Below are 19177 nucleotides of genomic sequence, written 5' to 3' on the forward strand. Positions count from 1 at the left end.
CCTATATAATCATTTTTGAAGTTCACGTGCTTAAACCCTAGCTTACATATAATCGTTTCCCTCGCCAATAGATTGCATTCAAAAATGCATGCTATATACCATATAGCATGACTGATTCAAAGTATATAGATAAAGATATTCAAAGTATAGATATAAACCTTTCTCAACCCCCCAGCATTTATCTACAATGCCTTGTACGAGGTTTAAGGTTTTATTTAGATCTAACTAAAAGAGTTTAAAGAATGGAAGCTATAACAGTCTGCCCAGGGCCGTAGCTAGACCGCTTAATTGGGGGGGTGTATATTCATATATTCATGTTTATATACCTTAGGAACAATAGCGTACAAAAGAAATCAGTCGGGCATAAGACGAATATATGAATATACACCCCCCCAATTAAGCTTCTAGCTACGGCCCTGAGTCTGCCAGAGACATGCTGCATGCATCGTGGTCTGTCGTGCTCAATGCAACTAATCATTGTAAGTTTCAAGGTATATATTTAATTTCTTATCGATGACAAATACTCTTTTCGTTTGTTGACGCTTAAGTGTTTCTTTGTAAATGTATATCAAGGGCTTTTTTTCACAAATATTGATACAGATTTTGCTGGAACGTTATTGGCTGGTACTTTTTCGTTCCGTGTGCAACTCTTTGCGATGACTGTTTAATTAAGTATCGACTACTTGTATGCTGCTTTTATATTGTATTTTGAGACAGATACATGCATGCAAAGTTCTCAAATGGATTTATTATTAAAATACGTTTATTTCTTCGTTTTCATTGGTGTTGTTTCTTTTGAAAAAGGTAAATTTGATACCCCGATAACTCTGATAACTGTTAGGAATTATGTAATTGTTATTAAATAAATTGTAATCTCATGAGGTTTGTACGATGTCATTCGGTATTCGTGTCTTATTATTATATCATTGTCGACAGATTATATCTATCGATGACAGATCATGTGACGTTTTAACGGAACTATCGATTCCGTCCGCAAACCATGCAGGAGATCCTGACCTAATCGATATTATCATTTCTTTGTAGTGCTGTTATGTGAATTATCATCAGGAATTAATAAAACGGAATGTGGAAACGATGTCTCATCATCAGACAGTTGTCCTACAACTTGCTGTTACAACAGTTTAACAACTCCGAGCTGTTATTTCCGAGAGAGTGGTATGCATCCTGTTTAGTGCTTGGCATGTTTATATTTTCTGCAATCTTAAGTGAACAATACTTGAATCAACGCAAAATAGAATATTTTGTCTACCGTTGTGCCTCATAATACATTACTGCGTAATTTAACGTATTCAATTACCAAAATTATTTTTGACCGGAGAAACTGTGTTTTTGCCAGCATGGATGTAATAATCGATACCTTATCCCAAGATCCTACGACACGTATGACATGAATTGGCGTTTCCCGTAAACGTAAAACTTTCTTATAGATTATGGTCCAATTCGACATTCTAATGGATTGTGTATAAACGTGAAGAGCGACCTCGTCACTCTTGTGTGGTCACGGGACTGCACGTCAAGAAATGCATTCTTTCTAGTTTCATACGATCATCCACCATTTCATCTGGCTTCTGGAAAATGTGTTTTACCATCTACGTAAGTTCAAGTTTTACACTTCATTTCATATGCATTTATACAAATGATTATATCTTTGTTGGATTTTTTGGGTCATTCCAGGAAATTCGGTGATCCCGGAAATGCTGATCTGGTCCTTAGTCGCAGCAAACGATATTGCAACATTAATATTGTAACATACCGATCAACAACAAATGGCAATTTGAAATATTTCTACCGAAGAATACCATATGATATATGCATTGGAAGCAAATCTATCCCGGAACCTCGTGAAAACGAGAATGTCTCCGTGCAAAATTCTGTCTGCAGGACAAACAACGTGTGTAACTTTAGTTACGGTAAGATTTTGTTTTAGGTACAGTATCTTTTAGTTAGAGGAGTGTACCTCTCACCGATAGTTTACCTTCATGTCTTTTTTTTCATGTTTACTGAATAGTGTTATCTATTATCCCTATCCATTTTCATTTTTCAAGTTTTTTCATATTTCATTGCTCTTGTTTCTTATATCGCTGGTCATATATTATTTTCAGTGTATGAAAGAATGTTCAGGGAAAACGAAAACGCATCTTTTCATTGTGAGTCGTGTTCAACTATCGAGATTATTCGGGCAAATTACGGTGTGAAAATCGTAGAACGATATCCTCTCGCAATTTCCTCAAGTGATGCCAGCTGTGTTGCAACCACAACGACCAGAGTGGTGAAAGGGAAGTGTGATGGAAGAGAGAGATGTTCCTTTGTTGTCAAACAGAATGATTTTTTGCAAACACCTTGTCAGAAAAGCACAATCTTACTCGTTCGTTACACTTGTAAATGGAAGATTCCAGGTATTTTTTTAAGCCAAGAGTTGCATCGTCTTTGAGGCCACGTAAAACTCTCTAAGTTACCTTTTCAGAACCTAATTTTATGATATTATACTCTGAAATAATAATAAGGTCGTTGAAAAGTGTGTTTGTTTCTTTGAAGTAAAATTTGCTGTAAGCTACTAAGCGTATACGTACATTTGTACATGTTGTAGTGATCTTTAGTTGAAATTGCTCCAGCTCGATGTTGACGGTTGAATAATTAACACATTTTCGTTCATACATCCTAGCTGCTCCGTCCGTGCTAAACGTCACAGTCGAAGGTAGAAATGTCCTGCTCATAGTCTGGTCGAACGATAACAATAATGGCAAGTGGATAAAGTTTAAGGTATCATGGAAGAAAGTTGGAGAAACTTTAGTGCTATCTGTTGATCAAAGCGACAAGGAACGTGCAGCAAGCATAAGGCTGACCGGACTACAGGAGGCAACAGCATATGAAATAACAGTAGCTCGATACAGCGATGATGGGAAAACTGTTGGTAGAAAAAGACGCAAAATTGCCATCACCCGTTCAGGTTTGAATTTATCCGGCTATATACGCGTATTGTAAATTTATTAACGTATATTTACACTTGCTTTACACCCGGCTATACGCTTGCTTTATTTAACCCTCACTCGAGTCGTGAGTTTACAATCCATATCAATTATACATGAATATTATATGAATTTAGTATTTTTTTGCCAGCCGCACTTAAAAATACTGGAAAGAAATCTACAACATCCTTTGAAATTCAATTCGGGACACTTCAAAAAGACGACAAGTATGTCTTTATATAAGTCTGTCTTATGTGGAGCTGAACATGAAAAAAATGACGAATGTAAACTGACAATTAACATTTTTTACCTTTCTTTAGATACATCCAAATTGTTGTAGTCAAAACCAACAGAAAACCAACCAAACATCCTGGAAACGACCTTCAACCATACGATAAAAACACTGTCAATACTAAGCCATATATAGCTGCTGAGCTTGAGAAAACCTTCGTGAATAAAAATAGTCTTTTTACTGTTGGTGATGGTAAATCATACTCTAAAGCTGCTAGGACAAGAAGAGATATTTCGTTTAAGAATGCCAGATTAGAACTAGACACAGGTTACTCTGTTTTTCAAAGGACGTTTAAAAATGCGGTAAGTAGCAAATTGTATATAATGAAAGTCAAGGTTCTAAAACCTATTTTATTATTTGTTGGACCCTTATTCTTAACCATATTTTTAATTTGTATTTTTAATTTTTATCTAGGATTTGTACTACGATTCAGATTGGATGGATGTTGTTACAACAGATAAAGTACTTATTACAAAACGATCCTCGACTCAACCCCCCACAGCGGCGATGATAAACACTGAAAAAAGTACAAACACAGATAATGAAAATTATAACAAATCTTGCAAAGGTGCGCGAATGTTATCAATAATTCCCATTATCAACAGAATCTTTTTAGTCCAATCTTTTTTCTCGATTTCAACCTAACAAAACCCTAACTGAAATGATCACAATTAAGGCTGTTTTCCACTTACACGTTTTTCGTACGTACGTAAAAGTCTAAATCCTTATACCTGTCACCAGTTTGAAAAAACTAAGTAAATAAATCGAAGGAACTTAGTTTTCTACATATTTTAGTATGCATTATAGTTTACCTAGATGTTAAATAATAAAAATTTAAAAGCATTTAAATTTTTCCGTACCTCGTAAGTGGAAAGCAGCCTTTAAAATCATTTTGAACAGTTCACGTCCCGATTAGTTTGTTTTGTATCGTTTTAATTACATGAGTATTTTTTTCTTTAGCATCTTGCAGCAAAATGGATGGTGGAACAGAATGGTATTTATACATCGTAACATTCGTATCGGGCGCTTTCGTTGGAGTTGTTTTTTCGGGTATTGTTGGGCTGTTTTTTTATCGTCGTTTAAAGAATAAAATATCAGCCAAACCTCTACAAGAGACAAAGCCTGAATCACGGTCAGAAAGGAATCCAGTTTATGAAGACCTGAATTTAAATGAAATGAATTCAGGGGACGATAATTACCAATCTTTACAGGGAAACTCTGACAGCCAGGAAGTGTCAGGTGAAAATGCAGACAGTGCGTACACTGAACTAAATACAATCAGAGAAGAAGACAACAAGTATGAAAGTTTAAAATAAACAAAGAACTAGAATAAGTCATATTTTGTAGCAAGCATTTATTAATTAATATTTAATATACATATGTTTATAGCTGGAAAAAAAGCTTTTCAACAGTACAAAAGACACGTCTGCGATGTCTTAAAACGCTATTATTATTACATTTTTGTTAGTTATTGTTAAGATATTTTTAGCTGCAATATTGTATTTTGCGATTCGGCCTTTGTTCATATGGACGAAGTGTTTGCGGGGGCCAAGTTAGATCGATCTTTAATTTTTTCTGGATATTTTTACTACATTATCGCACACTCACACTCCGGCTTTCACACAACCGGCCCCTGGACCCTGGTATGTTTGTACAACGTCAACGGTAAATAAATAACTGTTCTGGCCTTTGCTTTGAAATATGTGGGCAAAATCTGACTCTAAATATTTCTTTCTAACTACAATGCAGAGCCGTTAAAAACTATATATGCATATGAAATTTGCCGCGAATCCTAACTGACTTGACTACAGGGTGTATAAAAAATCGCAACCACTCAATATTTTGTGAATATTCATGAATATTAAGTGTTGCGTGTTTTGCATGCACCCTGGTCCCTGTAGACATTTTCTGATGTCTCTCAGAACGCTGCTGCATGACTAGGAGTTTTATTTTCTCTCGCATGGCTCAGTAGAATCTAGAGGGTACAAGATAATGAATCACAATAGGGCCAGTATAGGAAACGTCTGTCAAATAACAGAGGCTGTGCGGCAAATTTGCCGATATGAAAGGCATATCAGGTTTATTTATTCGCTTGTAAATATTGCTTTACAATTCAGCGAGTGGAGCTTTCTTTGAAAGTAAACATGGAGATTGCGAGCTGAATTCATCTATAAGAAACAGAGATTATTTGCTGTCTTAGGATTAAACTAGAGATATATAACGACGGTAAGCGAGTATTGGTTATAAGCATTTAATCAAATAGTCACCCTAAACATTAAAACAGAAAGTCTTTAACCACGTTTCTTTGTTAAGGATCAACATAATTTCATATTTCATACAGTCTTTTATATTGCTCTGTTGATTTAGTTATCCATTATTGCTCTGTTATATACTAGGTCTTCACCACCTTTAAAGATCGAATGGATGTATCAAGAAGGTATTACGTTTATCTTTTTGGCTTCTTCGGAATTTTCTTAGCAGAAATAGGTAAGTCCTGAATGCATTTGTAAATTCTATGGATGTTAAATATGCGTTTGTGCGAACAGGAAATCATACGAAAAGTATTCACCAAAAATGATGATTTTGTTATGACTAAACTCAGACACATATCACACCAGTATACAAAAATGCCTCTAGCAATAGATTTTCTGGGTTAATTAGCAGTCATACGTATCGTGTTCATTTGATTTGCAGTGTTTTCTTGTGAAGTAACGCTAGAAAGTGAGAGAACTGAATGTGGAAATAGTGTCTCATCGGCTGACACTTGTCCCACAACTTGCTGTTATGACGATTCAACAACTCCCAAGTGTTATTTCCGAGAAAAGGGTAGGGATCCTCTTAAATATTTATGTTATTGTCGTCGTGAATTCGTTCTTGAATTGCGACAAAATTATGCGCAACACGTTGATATTACAATTTTACGGTACACGGGAGTTCTTCTTGTTAGACTAACAGAAGTGAACGGAAAAGTAAACAATATTTTGCATAGGTTTGAGCTCTATTGTTACGTAAAATGACGCATGTTAGAGGCTGTACTTTAGCTTAGATCTACAGCTATTAGAACTAAATGTGGCATTCGTATTCGTTAATCTGCATGGGGTGAAGTTTCAATGGCTGGGACAGAGGGAAGTTAGTAAAATAACTTTCTTCTATAATAAGATTTCAAACGATACCACATTCCTGAGGTCTGATGAACAACTGCACAAATGCACAAATTAGATTTTCGTCCAAGATACATATTTCTGCCATTCGAGTGACCAGTCCACTCCCCTTTATATAACTCAATATTGATCTATAGGTTAGGAGTTTTTTACCGGCATCTGTACGACCATGTCTGCATATGATCATATTCGAATATTATTATCATGTCTTCTTGTCTAGATTATGGTTCAATCCGACATTCTAATGGACTGTGTATAAACGTGAAGAGCGACCTCAACACTCTCGTGTGGTCACGGGACTGTACGTCGAGAAATGCATTCTTTCTAGTTTCATACGATCATCCACCATTTCATCTGGCTTCTGGAAAATGTGTTTTACCACCTGCGTAAGTTCATGTTTAACACTGCATTTCACATGCATCCAAACAAATGATAACATCTTTGTTGGATTTTATGGGTTATTTCAGGAAATTCGATAATCCCGAATATTTTGCTAATCTGGTCCTTAGTCGCAGCAAACAACATTGCAACAGCCAGATTGTAACATTTCGATCAACAACAAATGGCAATTTGAAATATATCTACAATAAAAACCCATATGAAATATGCATTGGAGGCAAGTCTATCCAGGAACCACATGAAAACGAGAATATTTTCATCCAAAGATCTGTCTGCGAGACAAACAACATGTGTAACTTTAGTTACGGTAAGATTTTGTTTCAGATAAGTTGGAGTTGGGGGAGCGTGCCTCTTTCCGATAGTTTACCTTTTCATGTTTACTGAATAGTGTTAGCGGCCAATCTATATTTATTCATTGTTCAAGTTTTCCTAGTTCATATTTTATTGCTCTTATATCGTTGGTCTTGTATTACGTTTCAGTGTATGAAAGAATGTTCAGGGAAAACGAAAGGGCATCTTTTCATTGTGCATCGTGTTCAACTATCGAGATTATTCAGGCAAATTACGGTGTGAAAATCGTAGAACGATATCCTCTCGCAATTTCCTCCAGTGATGCCAGCTGTGTTACGATCGCGGCGACCAAAGTGGTGAAAGACAAGTGTGATAGAAGAGAGAGATGTTCTTTTGTTGTCAATCAGAATGATTTTTTGCAAACACCTTGTCTTAAAAGCACAATTTTGCTCGTCCGTTACACTTGTAAATGGAAGATTCCAGGTATTTTTAAGCCAAGAGTTCCGACGCAAAGCGTCGTTTTTGGGGCCACGTAAATCTCTCTACGTTACCTTTCAGGAACCTAATTTCATAATATTATACTCTGAAATAATAAGGTCATTGAAAAGTGTGTTGTAAAATTTGCTGTAAGCTACTAAGCGTATATACGTACATTTCTACATATTGTAGTGATCTTTAGTTGAAATTACTCTAGTTCAATGCACGTGGACGATCGAATAACACGTTTTCGTTCATACATCCTAGCTGCTCCGTCCGCGCTGAACGTCACAGTCGAAGATAGAAATGTTCTGCTCATAGTCTGGTCGAACGATAACAATAATGGCAAGTTGATAAGGTTTAAGATATCTTGGAAGATAGTCGGGGAAACTTTTGTGCGATCTGTTACTGGATACTACAAGGAACGTACAGAAAGCAAAAGACTGATTGGACTACAGGAGGCAACAGCATATGAAATAACAGTAGCTCGATACAGCGATGATGGGAAAACTGTTGGTAGAAAAAGACATAAAATAGCCATCACCCGTTCAGGTTTGAATTTATCCGGCTATATACGCGTATTGTAAATTTATTAACGTATATTTACACTTGCTTTACACCCTATATACCCTTGCTTTATTTAACCCTCACTCGAGTCGTGAGTTTACAATCCATATTACATGAATATTATGAATTTAGTATTTTTTTGCCAGCCGCACTTAAAAATACTGGAAAGAAATCTGCAACATCCTTTGAAATTCAACTCAGGACACTTCAAAAAGACGACAAGTATGTCTTTATATAAGTCTGTCTTATGGGGAGCTGAGACGAGAGGGGTCAGCCGGATGTCACTGGGGAGCTGGGGCGAATAGAAACCAACTCTTTTTTACCTTTCTTTAGATACATCCAAATTGTTGTAGTCAAAACTAACAGAAAACCAACCAAACATCCTGGAAACGACCTTCAACCATACGATAAAAACACTGTCAATAGTAAGCCATATATAGCTGCTGAGCTTGGGAAAACCTTCGTCAATCAAAATAGTCTTTTTACTGTTGGGGATGATAAATCATACTCTAAAACTAGAAGGACAAGAAGAGATATTTCGTTTAAAAACGTCAAATTGGAACCAGACACGGGTTACTCTGTTTTTCAAAGGACGTTTAAAAGTGCGGTAAGTAGCAAAATGTAATAAAACTTAAGGTTCTAAAACCTATTTCATCTTCTGCGGGAACCTTATTTTTAACCATATTTTTAATTGTCTAGGATTTGTACTACGATTCAGATTGGATGGATGTTGTTACAACAGATAAAGAACTTATTACAAAACAATCCTCGACTCCATCGATCAAATCCCCGACAGCGGCGATGATAAATACTGAAAAAAGTACAAACACAGATAATGAAAATTATAACAAATCTTGCAAAGGTGCGCGAATGTTATCAATAATTTCCATTATCAACAGAATCTTTTTAGTGCAATCTTTTTTCTCGATTGCAACCTAACAAAACCCTAACTGAAATGATCACAATTAAGGCTGTTTTCCACTTACACGTTTTTCGTACGTACGTAAAAGTCTAAATCCTTATACCTGTCACCAGTTTGAAAAAACTAAGTAAATAAATCGAAGGAACTTAGTTTTCTACATATTTTAGTATGCATTATAGTTTACCTAGATGTTAAATAATAAAAATTTAAAAGCATTTAAATTTTTCCGTACCTCGTAAGTGGAAAGCAGCCTTTAAAATCATTTTGAACAGTTCACGTCCCGATTAGTTTGTTTTGTATCGTTTTAATTACATGAGTATTTTTTTCTTTAGCATCTTGCAGCAAAATGGATGGTGGAACAGAATGGTATTTATACATCGTAACATTCGTATCGGGCGCTTTCGTTGGAGTTGTTTTTTCGGGTATTGCTGGGCTGTTTTTTTATCGTCGTTTAAAGAATAAAATATCAGCCAAATCTCTACAAGAGTCAAAGCCTGAATCACGGCCAGAAAGAAATCCAGTTTATGAAGACCTGAATTTAAATGAAATGAATTCAGGGGACGATAATTACCACCAATCTTTGCAGGGACACTCTGACAGCCACGAAGTGTCAGGTGAAAATGCAGACAGTGCGTACTCTGAACTAAGCACAATCAGAGAAGAAGACAACAAGTATGAAAGTTTAAAATAAACAAAGAACTAGAATAAGTCCTATTTTGTAGCAAGCACTTATTAATTAATATTTAATATACATATGTTTATAGGTAGAAAAATAGCTTTTCAACAGTACAAAAGACATGTCTGCGATGTCTTAAAACGCTATTATTATTACATTTTTTTTAGTTATCAGTTATGATGGTTTTAGCTGCAATATTGCATTTTGCGTTTCGGTCTTTCATGAGTTAACTTTATAGACGAAGTGTCGCAAGGGCCAAGTTAGACCGATCTTTTTTCTGGATACTTTTACAATATTATCGCACACTCACACTCTGGCTTTCATACAACCGGCCCCTCGACCCTGGTATGTTTGTACAACCTCAACGGTAAATAAATAAATGTTCTGGTCTTTGCTTTGAAATATGTGGGCAAAATCTGCCTTTAAATATTTCTTTCTAACTACAGAGCCGTTAAAAACTGATTGCTATATGCATGCATATGAAATTTGCCGCGAATCTTAACTGACTTGACTACAGGGTGTATAAAACCGCAACCACTCAATATTTAGCGAATATTTCATGAATATTAAGTGTTGCGACTTGCGTGTTTTTATATAAACATGCACCGTGGTCCCTGTAGATATTTTCTGATGTCCCTCAGAACGCTGCTGCATGACTAGAGTTTTATTGTCTCTTGCATGACTAGAATTCAGAGGGTACAAGATAATAAATGAATCACAATAGGGCTAGTAGGAAACTTCTGTCAAATAACAGAGGCTGTGCGGCAAATTTGCATATGAAAGGCATATCAGGTTTATTTATTCACTGTTTAAATATTGCCTTACAATTCAGAGAGTGGAGCTTTCTTTGAAAGTAAACATGGAGATTGCGAGTTGAATTCATTTATAAGAAACATAGATTATTTGCTGTCTTAAGATTAAACTAGAGATATATAACGACGGTAAGCGAGTATTGGTTATAAGCATTTAATCAAATAGTCACCCTAAACATTAAAACAGAAAGTCTTTAACCTCGTTTTTAATACATTCTTTTATATTGCTCTGTTGATTTAGTGCGCTTTCCATTAAGCGGCCAAAATGGTCAAACCGGTCATATTTTAAATTGAAATAGAGTATTTCGTTAAGAATATAGCGATAAAACTATATATTTCCTGTGCTAGACAGATGTAAATAACGATATACTTGAATGCAGAGTTCTTGAAACACTCTAAAATACTAGTAATCTGTCTGTACGGAAACGCAACAGGACCAGTCTGGCCGTTTTTTCCGTATAAAGGAAAGCGCCCTTAGATATCCATTATTGCTCTGTTATACTAGACTTTACTAGTCTTGGCGAGGTTTAAAGATCGAATGGATGTATCAAGAAGGTATTACGTTTATCTTTTTGGCTTCTTCGGAATTTTCTTAGCAAGAATAGGTAAGTCCTGAATGTATTTGTAAATTTTACGGATGTAAAATATGCGTTTGTAGGAACAGGAAATTATACTAAAAGTGTTCACCAACAATGATGCTTCTGTTATCACTGAACTCAGACACATATCACGTCAGTATACAAAAATGCCTGTAGTAATAAACTTTCTGGGTTAATTAGGAGTCATACGTATTGTGTTCATTTGATTTGCAGTGTTTTCTTGTGAATTAACGCCAGGAAGTGAGAGGACTGAATGTGGAAATGGTGTCTCATCGGCTGACGCTTGTCCCACAACTTGCTGTTATGACGATTCAACAACTCCCAAGTGTTATTTCCGAGAAAAGGGTATGGATCCTGTTTTTAGATATTTATGTTAAATATTTACGTTAAATATTTATGTTAAAAGTGCAGCGATCATCAAAATTTTGTGTTTATAAACCCTCACACGAATATTAATTGTCTGACCATCGTGTTTAATATTTTTGTCACGATGTATCCGCCATTGCAATCGTCTAGACCAAATTTTTACCTAGTGACCTAAAGACCATTTTACTTAAAGTTTTTTTCTTGTTGTGTCTTAAGAGACTTAGTTTCTTTTTTGTCTAATTGGCAGCAAAATTCAAACAGATTTAAATAATTTATTTTCTAAGATTATGGTCCAATCCGACATTCTAATGGATTGTGTATAAACGTGAAGAGCGACCTCGTCACTCTCGTGTGGTCACGGGACTGCACGTCAAGAAATGCATTTTTTCTAGTTTCATACGATCATCCACCATTTCATCTGGCTTCTGGAAAATGTGTTTTACCACCTGGGTAAGTTTAAGTTGAACCCTGCATTTCATATATGCATCCAAACAAATGATTATATATTTGTTGGATTTTTTGGGTTATTTCAGGGCAGTCAATGATCCCGGCAAAAATGCAAATCTGTTCCTTAGTCGCAACAAACAACATTGCAACAACCAAATTGTAACATACCGATCAACAACAAATGGCAATTTGAAATATTTCTACAATAATGCACCATATGATTTATGCATTGGAAGCAAATCTATCCAGGAACCACGTGAAAATGACAGAGTTTCCATTCAAAGTTCTGTCTGCAATATAAACAACTCGTGTAACTTTAATTACGGTAAGATTTTGTTTCAGGTATGTTAAATTTCGGGGAGTGTGCCTCTTTCCGATAGTTTATCTTCGTGCCTTTTAATTTTATTTTTCATGTTTACTGAATAGTGTTAGCGGCCAATCTATATTCAATCAGTGTTCAAGTTTTCCTAGTTCATATTACATTGCGCTTTTTTATATCGTTGCTCTTCTATTACGTTTCAGTGTATGAAAGAATGTTCAGAGAAAACGAAAACGCATCTTTTCATTGTGAGTCGTGTTCAACTATCGAGATTATTCAAGCAAATTACGGTGTGAAAATGGTAGGACGATATCCTCTCGCAATTTCCTCCAGAGATACCAGCTGTGTGACGATCACAGCGACCAAAGTGGTGAAAGACAAGTGTGATGGAACAGAGAGTTGTTCTTTTGTTGTCAATCAGAATGATTTTTTGCAAACACCTTGTCAGAAAAGCACAATCTTACTGGTCCGTTACACTTGTAAATGGAAGATTCCAGGTATTTTTTTAAGCCAAGAGTTACGACGCAAAGCGTCGTTGCGTCGTCTTTCGGGCCAAATCTCTCTAAGTTACCTTTCAGGAACCGAATTTCATACAATAAGGTCATTGAAAAGTGTGTTTGATTCTTTGAATTAAAAATTGCTGTAAGCGTAAACATGAGCGGTTAACGTACATTTGTATATATTGTAGTTATCTTTAGTTGAAATTGCTTTTTATCTCAATGCACGTGGATGTTCGAATAACACATTTTCGTTCATACATCCCAGCTGCTCCGTCCGTGCTGAACGTCACAGTCAAAGGTAGAAATGAACTGCTCATAGTCTGGTCGAACGATAACAATAATGGCAAGTGGGTAAGATTTGTGATATCTTGGAAGAAGGTGGGAGAAATTCGTATACAAACTGCCACTCAAGAGGAACAGGAACGTACAGCGAGCAGAAGACTGACCGGACTGCAGGAGGGAACAGCATATGAAATATCAGTAGCTCGATACAGCGATGATAGGAAAATTGCTGGTAGAAAACGACGCAAAATAGCCATCACCCGTTCAGGTTTGAATTTATCCGGCTATATACCGCGTATTGTAAATTTATTAACGTATTTACACTGACGCATTTGCTTTATTTAACCCGCACTCGTGAGTTTACAATCCATATTACATGAATATTATGAATTTAGTATTTTTTTGCCAGCCGCACTTAAAAATACTGGAAAGAAATCTGCAACATCCTTTGAAATTCAACTCGGGACACTTCAAACAGACGACAAGTATGTCTTTATATAAGTCTGTCTTATGGGGTAGTATGTCACTGGGGAGCTGGGAGCGAATAGAAACCAACTCTTTTTTACCTTCCTTTAGATACATCCAAATTGTTGTAGTCAAAACCAACAGAAAACCAACCAAACATCCTGGAAACGATCTTCAACCATACGATAAAAACACTGTCAATAGTAAGCCATATATAGCTGCTGAGCTTGGGAAAACCTTCGTCAATAAAAATAGTCTTTTTACTGTTGGGGATGATAAATCATACTCTAAAACTACTAGGACAAGAAGAGATATTTCGTTTAAGAATGCCAGATTAGAACCAGACACGGAATACTCTGTTTTTCAAAGGACGTTTAAAAGTGCGGTAAGTAGCAAAATTTATTGAAAGTCAAGGTTCTAATAATAATATAATATATTCAATTTATATTGCGCATGTTAGCATGGAAATATGTTCACATAACATGTTACATAACATGCATGTTAGCATGGAAATATGTTCTAAAACCTATTTTATTTTGTTGGACCCTTATTTTTAACCATATTTTTAATTGTCTAGGATTTGTACTACGATTCAGATTGGATGGATGTTGTTACAACAGATAAAGTACTTATTACAAAACAATTATCGACTCCATCGATCAAATCCCCGACAGCGGCGATGATAAACACTGAAAAAAGCACAAACACAGATAATGAAAATTATAACAAATCTTGCAAAGGTGCGCGAATGTTATCAATAATTCCCATTATGGCATTGCCTACAAAATCATTTTAGTCCAATCTTTTTTCTTGATTTCAACCTATAACTAAACCGTAACTGAAATTATCACAATTACGATCATGCATTTTGAGCAGTTCACGTCTTGATTAGTTTGTTTTGTATATTTTTGATTACATGAGTATTTTTTCTTGAGCAGCTTACAGCAAAATGGATGGTGGAACAGAATGGTATTTGGATGTCGTATCATTTGTGCTTGGCATTATCGTTGGAGTTGTTCTCCTGAGTGTTGCTGGGTTGTTTTTCTATCGTCACTTGAAAAATAAAATTTTAGCCGAGTCTTTGCAGGAGTCAAAACCTGAATCACAGCTAAACCCAGAAGGGAATTCAGTTTATGAAGGCTTAAATTTAAATGAAATGAACTCAGGAGACGATAATTACCAATCTTTGCTTGGAAATTCCGACAGCCATGAAGTGTCAGGTGAAAATGCAGACAGTGCGTACACTGAACTAAATACATTCAGGGAAGAAGACAACAAGTATGAAAGTTTAAAATAAACAAAAAACTAGAATATGTGATATATAGTTTCCAATGACTATTTATAAAAATGCATTAACTGTTCCTTCAATATTTATACACTATACAAAAGACATGTCGAAACGACGTCTTGAAACCCCATATTTACTTTTCTGTTTGTCACCGTTAATATGTGAACATTTTATATGGCATGCAAAGCATATTATTCTCGTTTCATATCAACTGGGCTTCGCATTTGAAGGGCTTTCAGCGTTGTTTATATTATGCACTTAGCTATAGTTTTTAAAGTTTGTGGATTTGATATTTTTGGTAAATATTTGTTTCACTGGGTGTATTATTTAAAATTTACAAATGTATTTCTATTGTTCGTTTATGACTGACGCACCTTGGTATACATATTACATGCGCACACGTTTGTCTCACTCTGATGTTTTCACTTGCCGAACCAGATTTTCCTGTTTTAGCGGCGGTTTTACACAGAACGACCATAGTCGCATAGTCGCGCACACCCACAATGCAAATCGTTTGAAAATTCAACTTCCTTTGACCGCATTTCCGCCTTATCTGTAGCTAGACATTCCGAGGCGATATTATTTGGTTTCATATATTGTTTTCGGGAGAAATGTCGGGAATTTTTAGGGACAATCGTGTAAACGTGTAACTGCCACGGATTCTACTGATTTGTGCAAAAATATAACTAACTAAATCACAACTTGAAAAATATACGTACGATCAATTATATTGCTCTAAGAGTTCTTTGCAAATAACTATACTTGTCGACTGTAAAAATCGATCTTCGGTTTCAAAGTATATATATTTTTTATTAAATTTGATTTCTAAATATATGTAGCTATCATTGTCTTGTATGTAGGGACAATTTTCAAATCTAGAGGATGCACGTGCCTTCTCTTCAAATAACACGGAAATCGAAAGTCAACTTACCACATTGAATATTAAGTACCTATATCCTTTTTCCATGCATAAATCGTCTTATATTGTGCTTTTGAGATTAATATATCCAAAGTTCTCTTTATTCACGAGTAGAGAATGACGTATAACTTACAGGCATCCGATTTCAAATGGATTTGATATCGAGAAGATACGTTTACGTCGTCGTTTTTGTTTGTGCTTTCTTAATCGAGAAAGGTAAAGTTGATATCTGGATAACTATAATGTATATGTATGCATCGTAATTCCGTTTTGTGAGAAATAAACGATATTTGTGTCTTCATTTGTACCACAAGCCTAATTATTGTGCGTACAGTCGTCTGTTAAAAACATGAACTATATATGTAATATGTACTCGATACATCTAAGTGAGTGTTGTACTGTGGTTACATTTATGTTCATTGGTGTGTTGAATGATGTTAGATAATATCTTGCTGTGTAATTAAACGTTCGGGGAACGGAATTAGGGTGAAAGCGATGGGGTCTAAACGTACACGGAAGCAATTTCAAAACAAACTCTTTCAAAACTGAATGCCGATAAAGATATTACTCGTTCTTCAATTAATCACCAACATGGCGGATTGCCAGTGTACGACAGATCATGTGCCTTAAAGAATGACAGCCTGGTCATTCAGCGAAAGCAGATTTTATCATAAAAGTTCACTAAAATTTTCCCCTTAGTCCATTAATGAACGCGTGGTTCATCTTTCATACTCGTTTGACCCTTCGAGAGACTTATAATTTAACTGGATCACAGGACGTAACCTGTGTAATTGATGAATCAATCATTCTCTTAAATAGACTTAGTCCATGATTTGCTTTGTCGTTTAGTTTAACAGAATTAAACGTCCTTCTTTTAGTGCTGTTATGTGAAGTAACGCCAGGAAGTGAGAGAACTGAATGTGGAAATGGTGTCTCATTGGCTGAAGCTTGTCCCACAACTTGCTGTTATGACAATTCAACGACTCCCAAGTGTTATTTCCGAGAAAAGGGTATGGATCCTTTTTTAAATATTTATGTTATTGTCGTCGTGAATTGGTTCTTGAATTGTCACAAAATAGGCAATTCTGTTCCAACACTGACGTTGATATTTCAGTTTTAAAGTGCACAGGAATTTTCAGTTAAGACCTTTTAAGACTAACGGGAGTGAAATAGAAAAGTAGACAATATTTTGCACAGGTTGGCAATATTGTTTCGTAAAATGATCCATGTTTTAGCTTACATCTTCGGCTGTTATAACTGTAAAGCCCTTTTTTTCTGATGCGGCGTATACGTTAGTAATAGTTAAGTTAGTTAAATAACTTTCTTTAATAAGATTTCGACCGATACTACATGCATTTCCGAGGTCTGATAAACAACGATTTTTTTATACTTAGTTTACCACATGCATAAAATTGATATACCCTAAAAAATATCTTCCCTTTAGCAACTTTTTTGAATTAGCAGAGACAATTTGTTGATATAATTACATATGATATGTTGTTCCTGTCTGCCTGAGTTATGCTCAAAATGCACAAATTACATTTTTGTCCAAGGACATTTTTATACCATTTGAATACCCGGCAACTGATCTACTCCCTTTGACGAAACTCAATATTGATCTATTTAAATCATCTCTCTGACCCATCATATTCGAATATTATTATCATGTCTTCATGTCTAGATTATGGTCCAATTCGACATTCTAATGGATTGTGTATAAACGTGAAGAGCGACCTCGTCACTCTCGTGTGGTCACGGGATTGCACGTCGAAAAATGCATTCTTTCTAGTTTCATACGATCATCCACCATTTCATCTGGCTTCTGGAAAATGTGTTTTACCACCTGCGTAAGTTCATGTTTAACCCTGCATTTCATATGCATTTATACAAATGATTATATATTTGTTGCATGGGTTTTATGATTTATTTCAGGACATTCAATGATCCTGGAAATGCTAATCTGGTCCTTACGGGTGGCAAAGTTTGCAACGGCGATAGTGTAACATTTCGATCAACAACAAATGGCAATTTGAAATATTTCTACAGTAAAAAAATATATGAAATATGCATTGGAAGCAAATTTATCCTGGAACCACGGGAAAATGACAGAGTTTCCATCCAAAGATCTGTCTGCGGCACAAACAATGTGTGTAACTTTAGTTACGGTAAGAATTCGTTTCAGGTTTACGGAAATTTTGATATATCGCCGAATAATTGTCACTCGTTAGTTTCCCTTCATCTTTTTTCCTTATTTCCATAATAGTAGGTTTGCCCAGTTTACTTTCATTTAGTGACCAGACTCATTCAACTCATATTCCAGTGCTCTGGTATCTTGTGCTATGAGCTGTTCGCTACTTTTTATCTCCGTGGTCTTGTATTACGTTTCAGTGTATGAAAGAATGTTTCAGGAAAACGAAAACGCATCTTTTCATTGTGAGTCGTGTTCAACTATCGAGATAATTTGGGCAAATTACGGCGAAAAAATGAGAAAACGATATCCTCTCGCAATTTCCTCAAGTAATACCAAATGTGTGACAATGACGGCGACTATGGCGACGAAAGAAAAGTGTGATGGAAGAGAGAGATGTTCTTTTGTTGTCAAACAGAATGATTTTTTGCAAACACCTTGTCATGAAAACACAATTTTGCTCGTCCGCTACACTTGTAAATGGAAGATTCCAGGTATTTTGAAGATTTTATCTATTTCTCGTCTTAACACCCTGGGCCATTGTCGGTGGAATTACAAGAATATTATAAAATTGGAAAGGAGTTTGGAACACATGCACCTTTACAAATTAAAAATCAAGAAATAGTTGGTTAGTTTTCACTCTGCGCTTTCAAAGCTCAAAAAATTTATAATCCTCGAAGGCTCGAACCAACCATCTACAAGTAGCCTAATCGACAATTGTACTTACTAGTTCTATTATTATAAATTCTAATAATAATGCCTTTTTCTCGTTCATATATCCTAGCTGCTCCGTCCGTGCTGAACGTCACAGTCGAAGGTAGAAATGTCCTGCTCATAGTCTGGTCGAACGATAACAATAATGGCAAGTGGATAAAGTTTAAGGTATCATGGAAGAAAGTTGGAGAAACTTTAGTGCTATCTGTTGATCAAAGCGACAAGGAACGTGCAGCAAGCAAAAGGCTAACCGGACTGCAGGAGGCAACAGCATATGAAATAACAGTAGCTCGATACAGCGATGATAAGAGAACTGTTGGTAGAAAACGACATAAAATAGCCATCACTCGTTCAGGTTTAAATGTATTATTTATATGTGTAGTGTAAATTTATTAACGTACTACGTACTCCCCCTTATTTCCATTTAGGAAATTCACCCAGGAATAATATCTATAGTCTATATTGAATAGTTTATGAATTTAATTTCAGTGTTTTTGCATTTCAGC

General features: G+C 35.7%; 2 protein-coding genes across 2 annotated transcripts; both read left to right on the forward strand.

Annotated features, from left to right (window-relative positions):
* The first annotated feature begins 95 nt into the window (after positions 1-95).
* Positions 96-4662, forward strand: LOC114525314. The gene is made up of 11 exons (XM_028546570.1): positions 96-256; positions 420-479; positions 1045-1176; positions 1449-1614; positions 1696-1931; positions 2124-2417; positions 2684-2968; positions 3139-3214; positions 3308-3581; positions 3694-3847; positions 4240-4662. Exons 2-11 carry the CDS (start codon positions 434-436, stop codon positions 4593-4595), a joined length of 2019 nt encoding a protein of 672 aa, XP_028402371.1. The 5' UTR covers positions 96-256; positions 420-433; the 3' UTR covers positions 4596-4662.
* Positions 4663-5680: 1018 nt separating this feature from the next.
* LOC114525351 lies at positions 5681-9952 on the forward strand. Its single transcript, XM_028546609.1, has 11 exons — positions 5681-5766; positions 5974-6105; positions 6661-6826; positions 6908-7146; positions 7320-7613; positions 7875-8159; positions 8321-8396; positions 8508-8781; positions 8874-9036; positions 9429-9768; positions 9940-9952. Exons 1-11 carry the CDS (start codon positions 5700-5702, stop codon positions 9950-9952), a joined length of 2049 nt encoding a protein of 682 aa, XP_028402410.1. The 5' UTR covers positions 5681-5699.
* The last annotated feature ends 9225 nt before the right edge of the window (positions 9953-19177 follow it).

Source organism: Dendronephthya gigantea, unplaced genomic scaffold (assembly GCF_004324835.1).
Source record: "Dendronephthya gigantea isolate DGI-Jeju-01 unplaced genomic scaffold, DenGig_1.0 000034F, whole genome shotgun sequence".
Lineage (NCBI taxonomy): Eukaryota > Metazoa > Cnidaria > Anthozoa > Malacalcyonacea > Nephtheidae > Dendronephthya > Dendronephthya gigantea.

Bases quoted from the DNA above. Each gene is read 5' to 3' on its own strand.
- LOC114525314 (XM_028546570.1), top strand. From the start codon at position 434: ATGCTGCATGCATCGTGGTCTGTCGTGCTCAATGCAACTAATCATT. The intron at 1,615-1,695 runs GTAAGTTCAAGT...GGGTCATTCCAG, and splicing joins AAATGTGTTTTACCATCTAC to GAAATTCGGTGATCCCGGAA. The intron at 2,418-2,683 runs GTATTTTTTTAA...CATACATCCTAG, and splicing joins TTGTAAATGGAAGATTCCAG to CTGCTCCGTCCGTGCTAAAC.
- LOC114525351 (XM_028546609.1), top strand. From the start codon at position 5,700: ATGGATGTATCAAGAAGGTATTACGTTTATCTTTTTGGCTTCTTCGGA. The intron at 6,827-6,907 runs GTAAGTTCATGT...GGGTTATTTCAG, and splicing joins AAATGTGTTTTACCACCTGC to GAAATTCGATAATCCCGAAT. The intron at 9,037-9,428 runs GTGCGCGAATGT...TTTTTTCTTTAG, and splicing joins TTATAACAAATCTTGCAAAG to CATCTTGCAGCAAAATGGAT.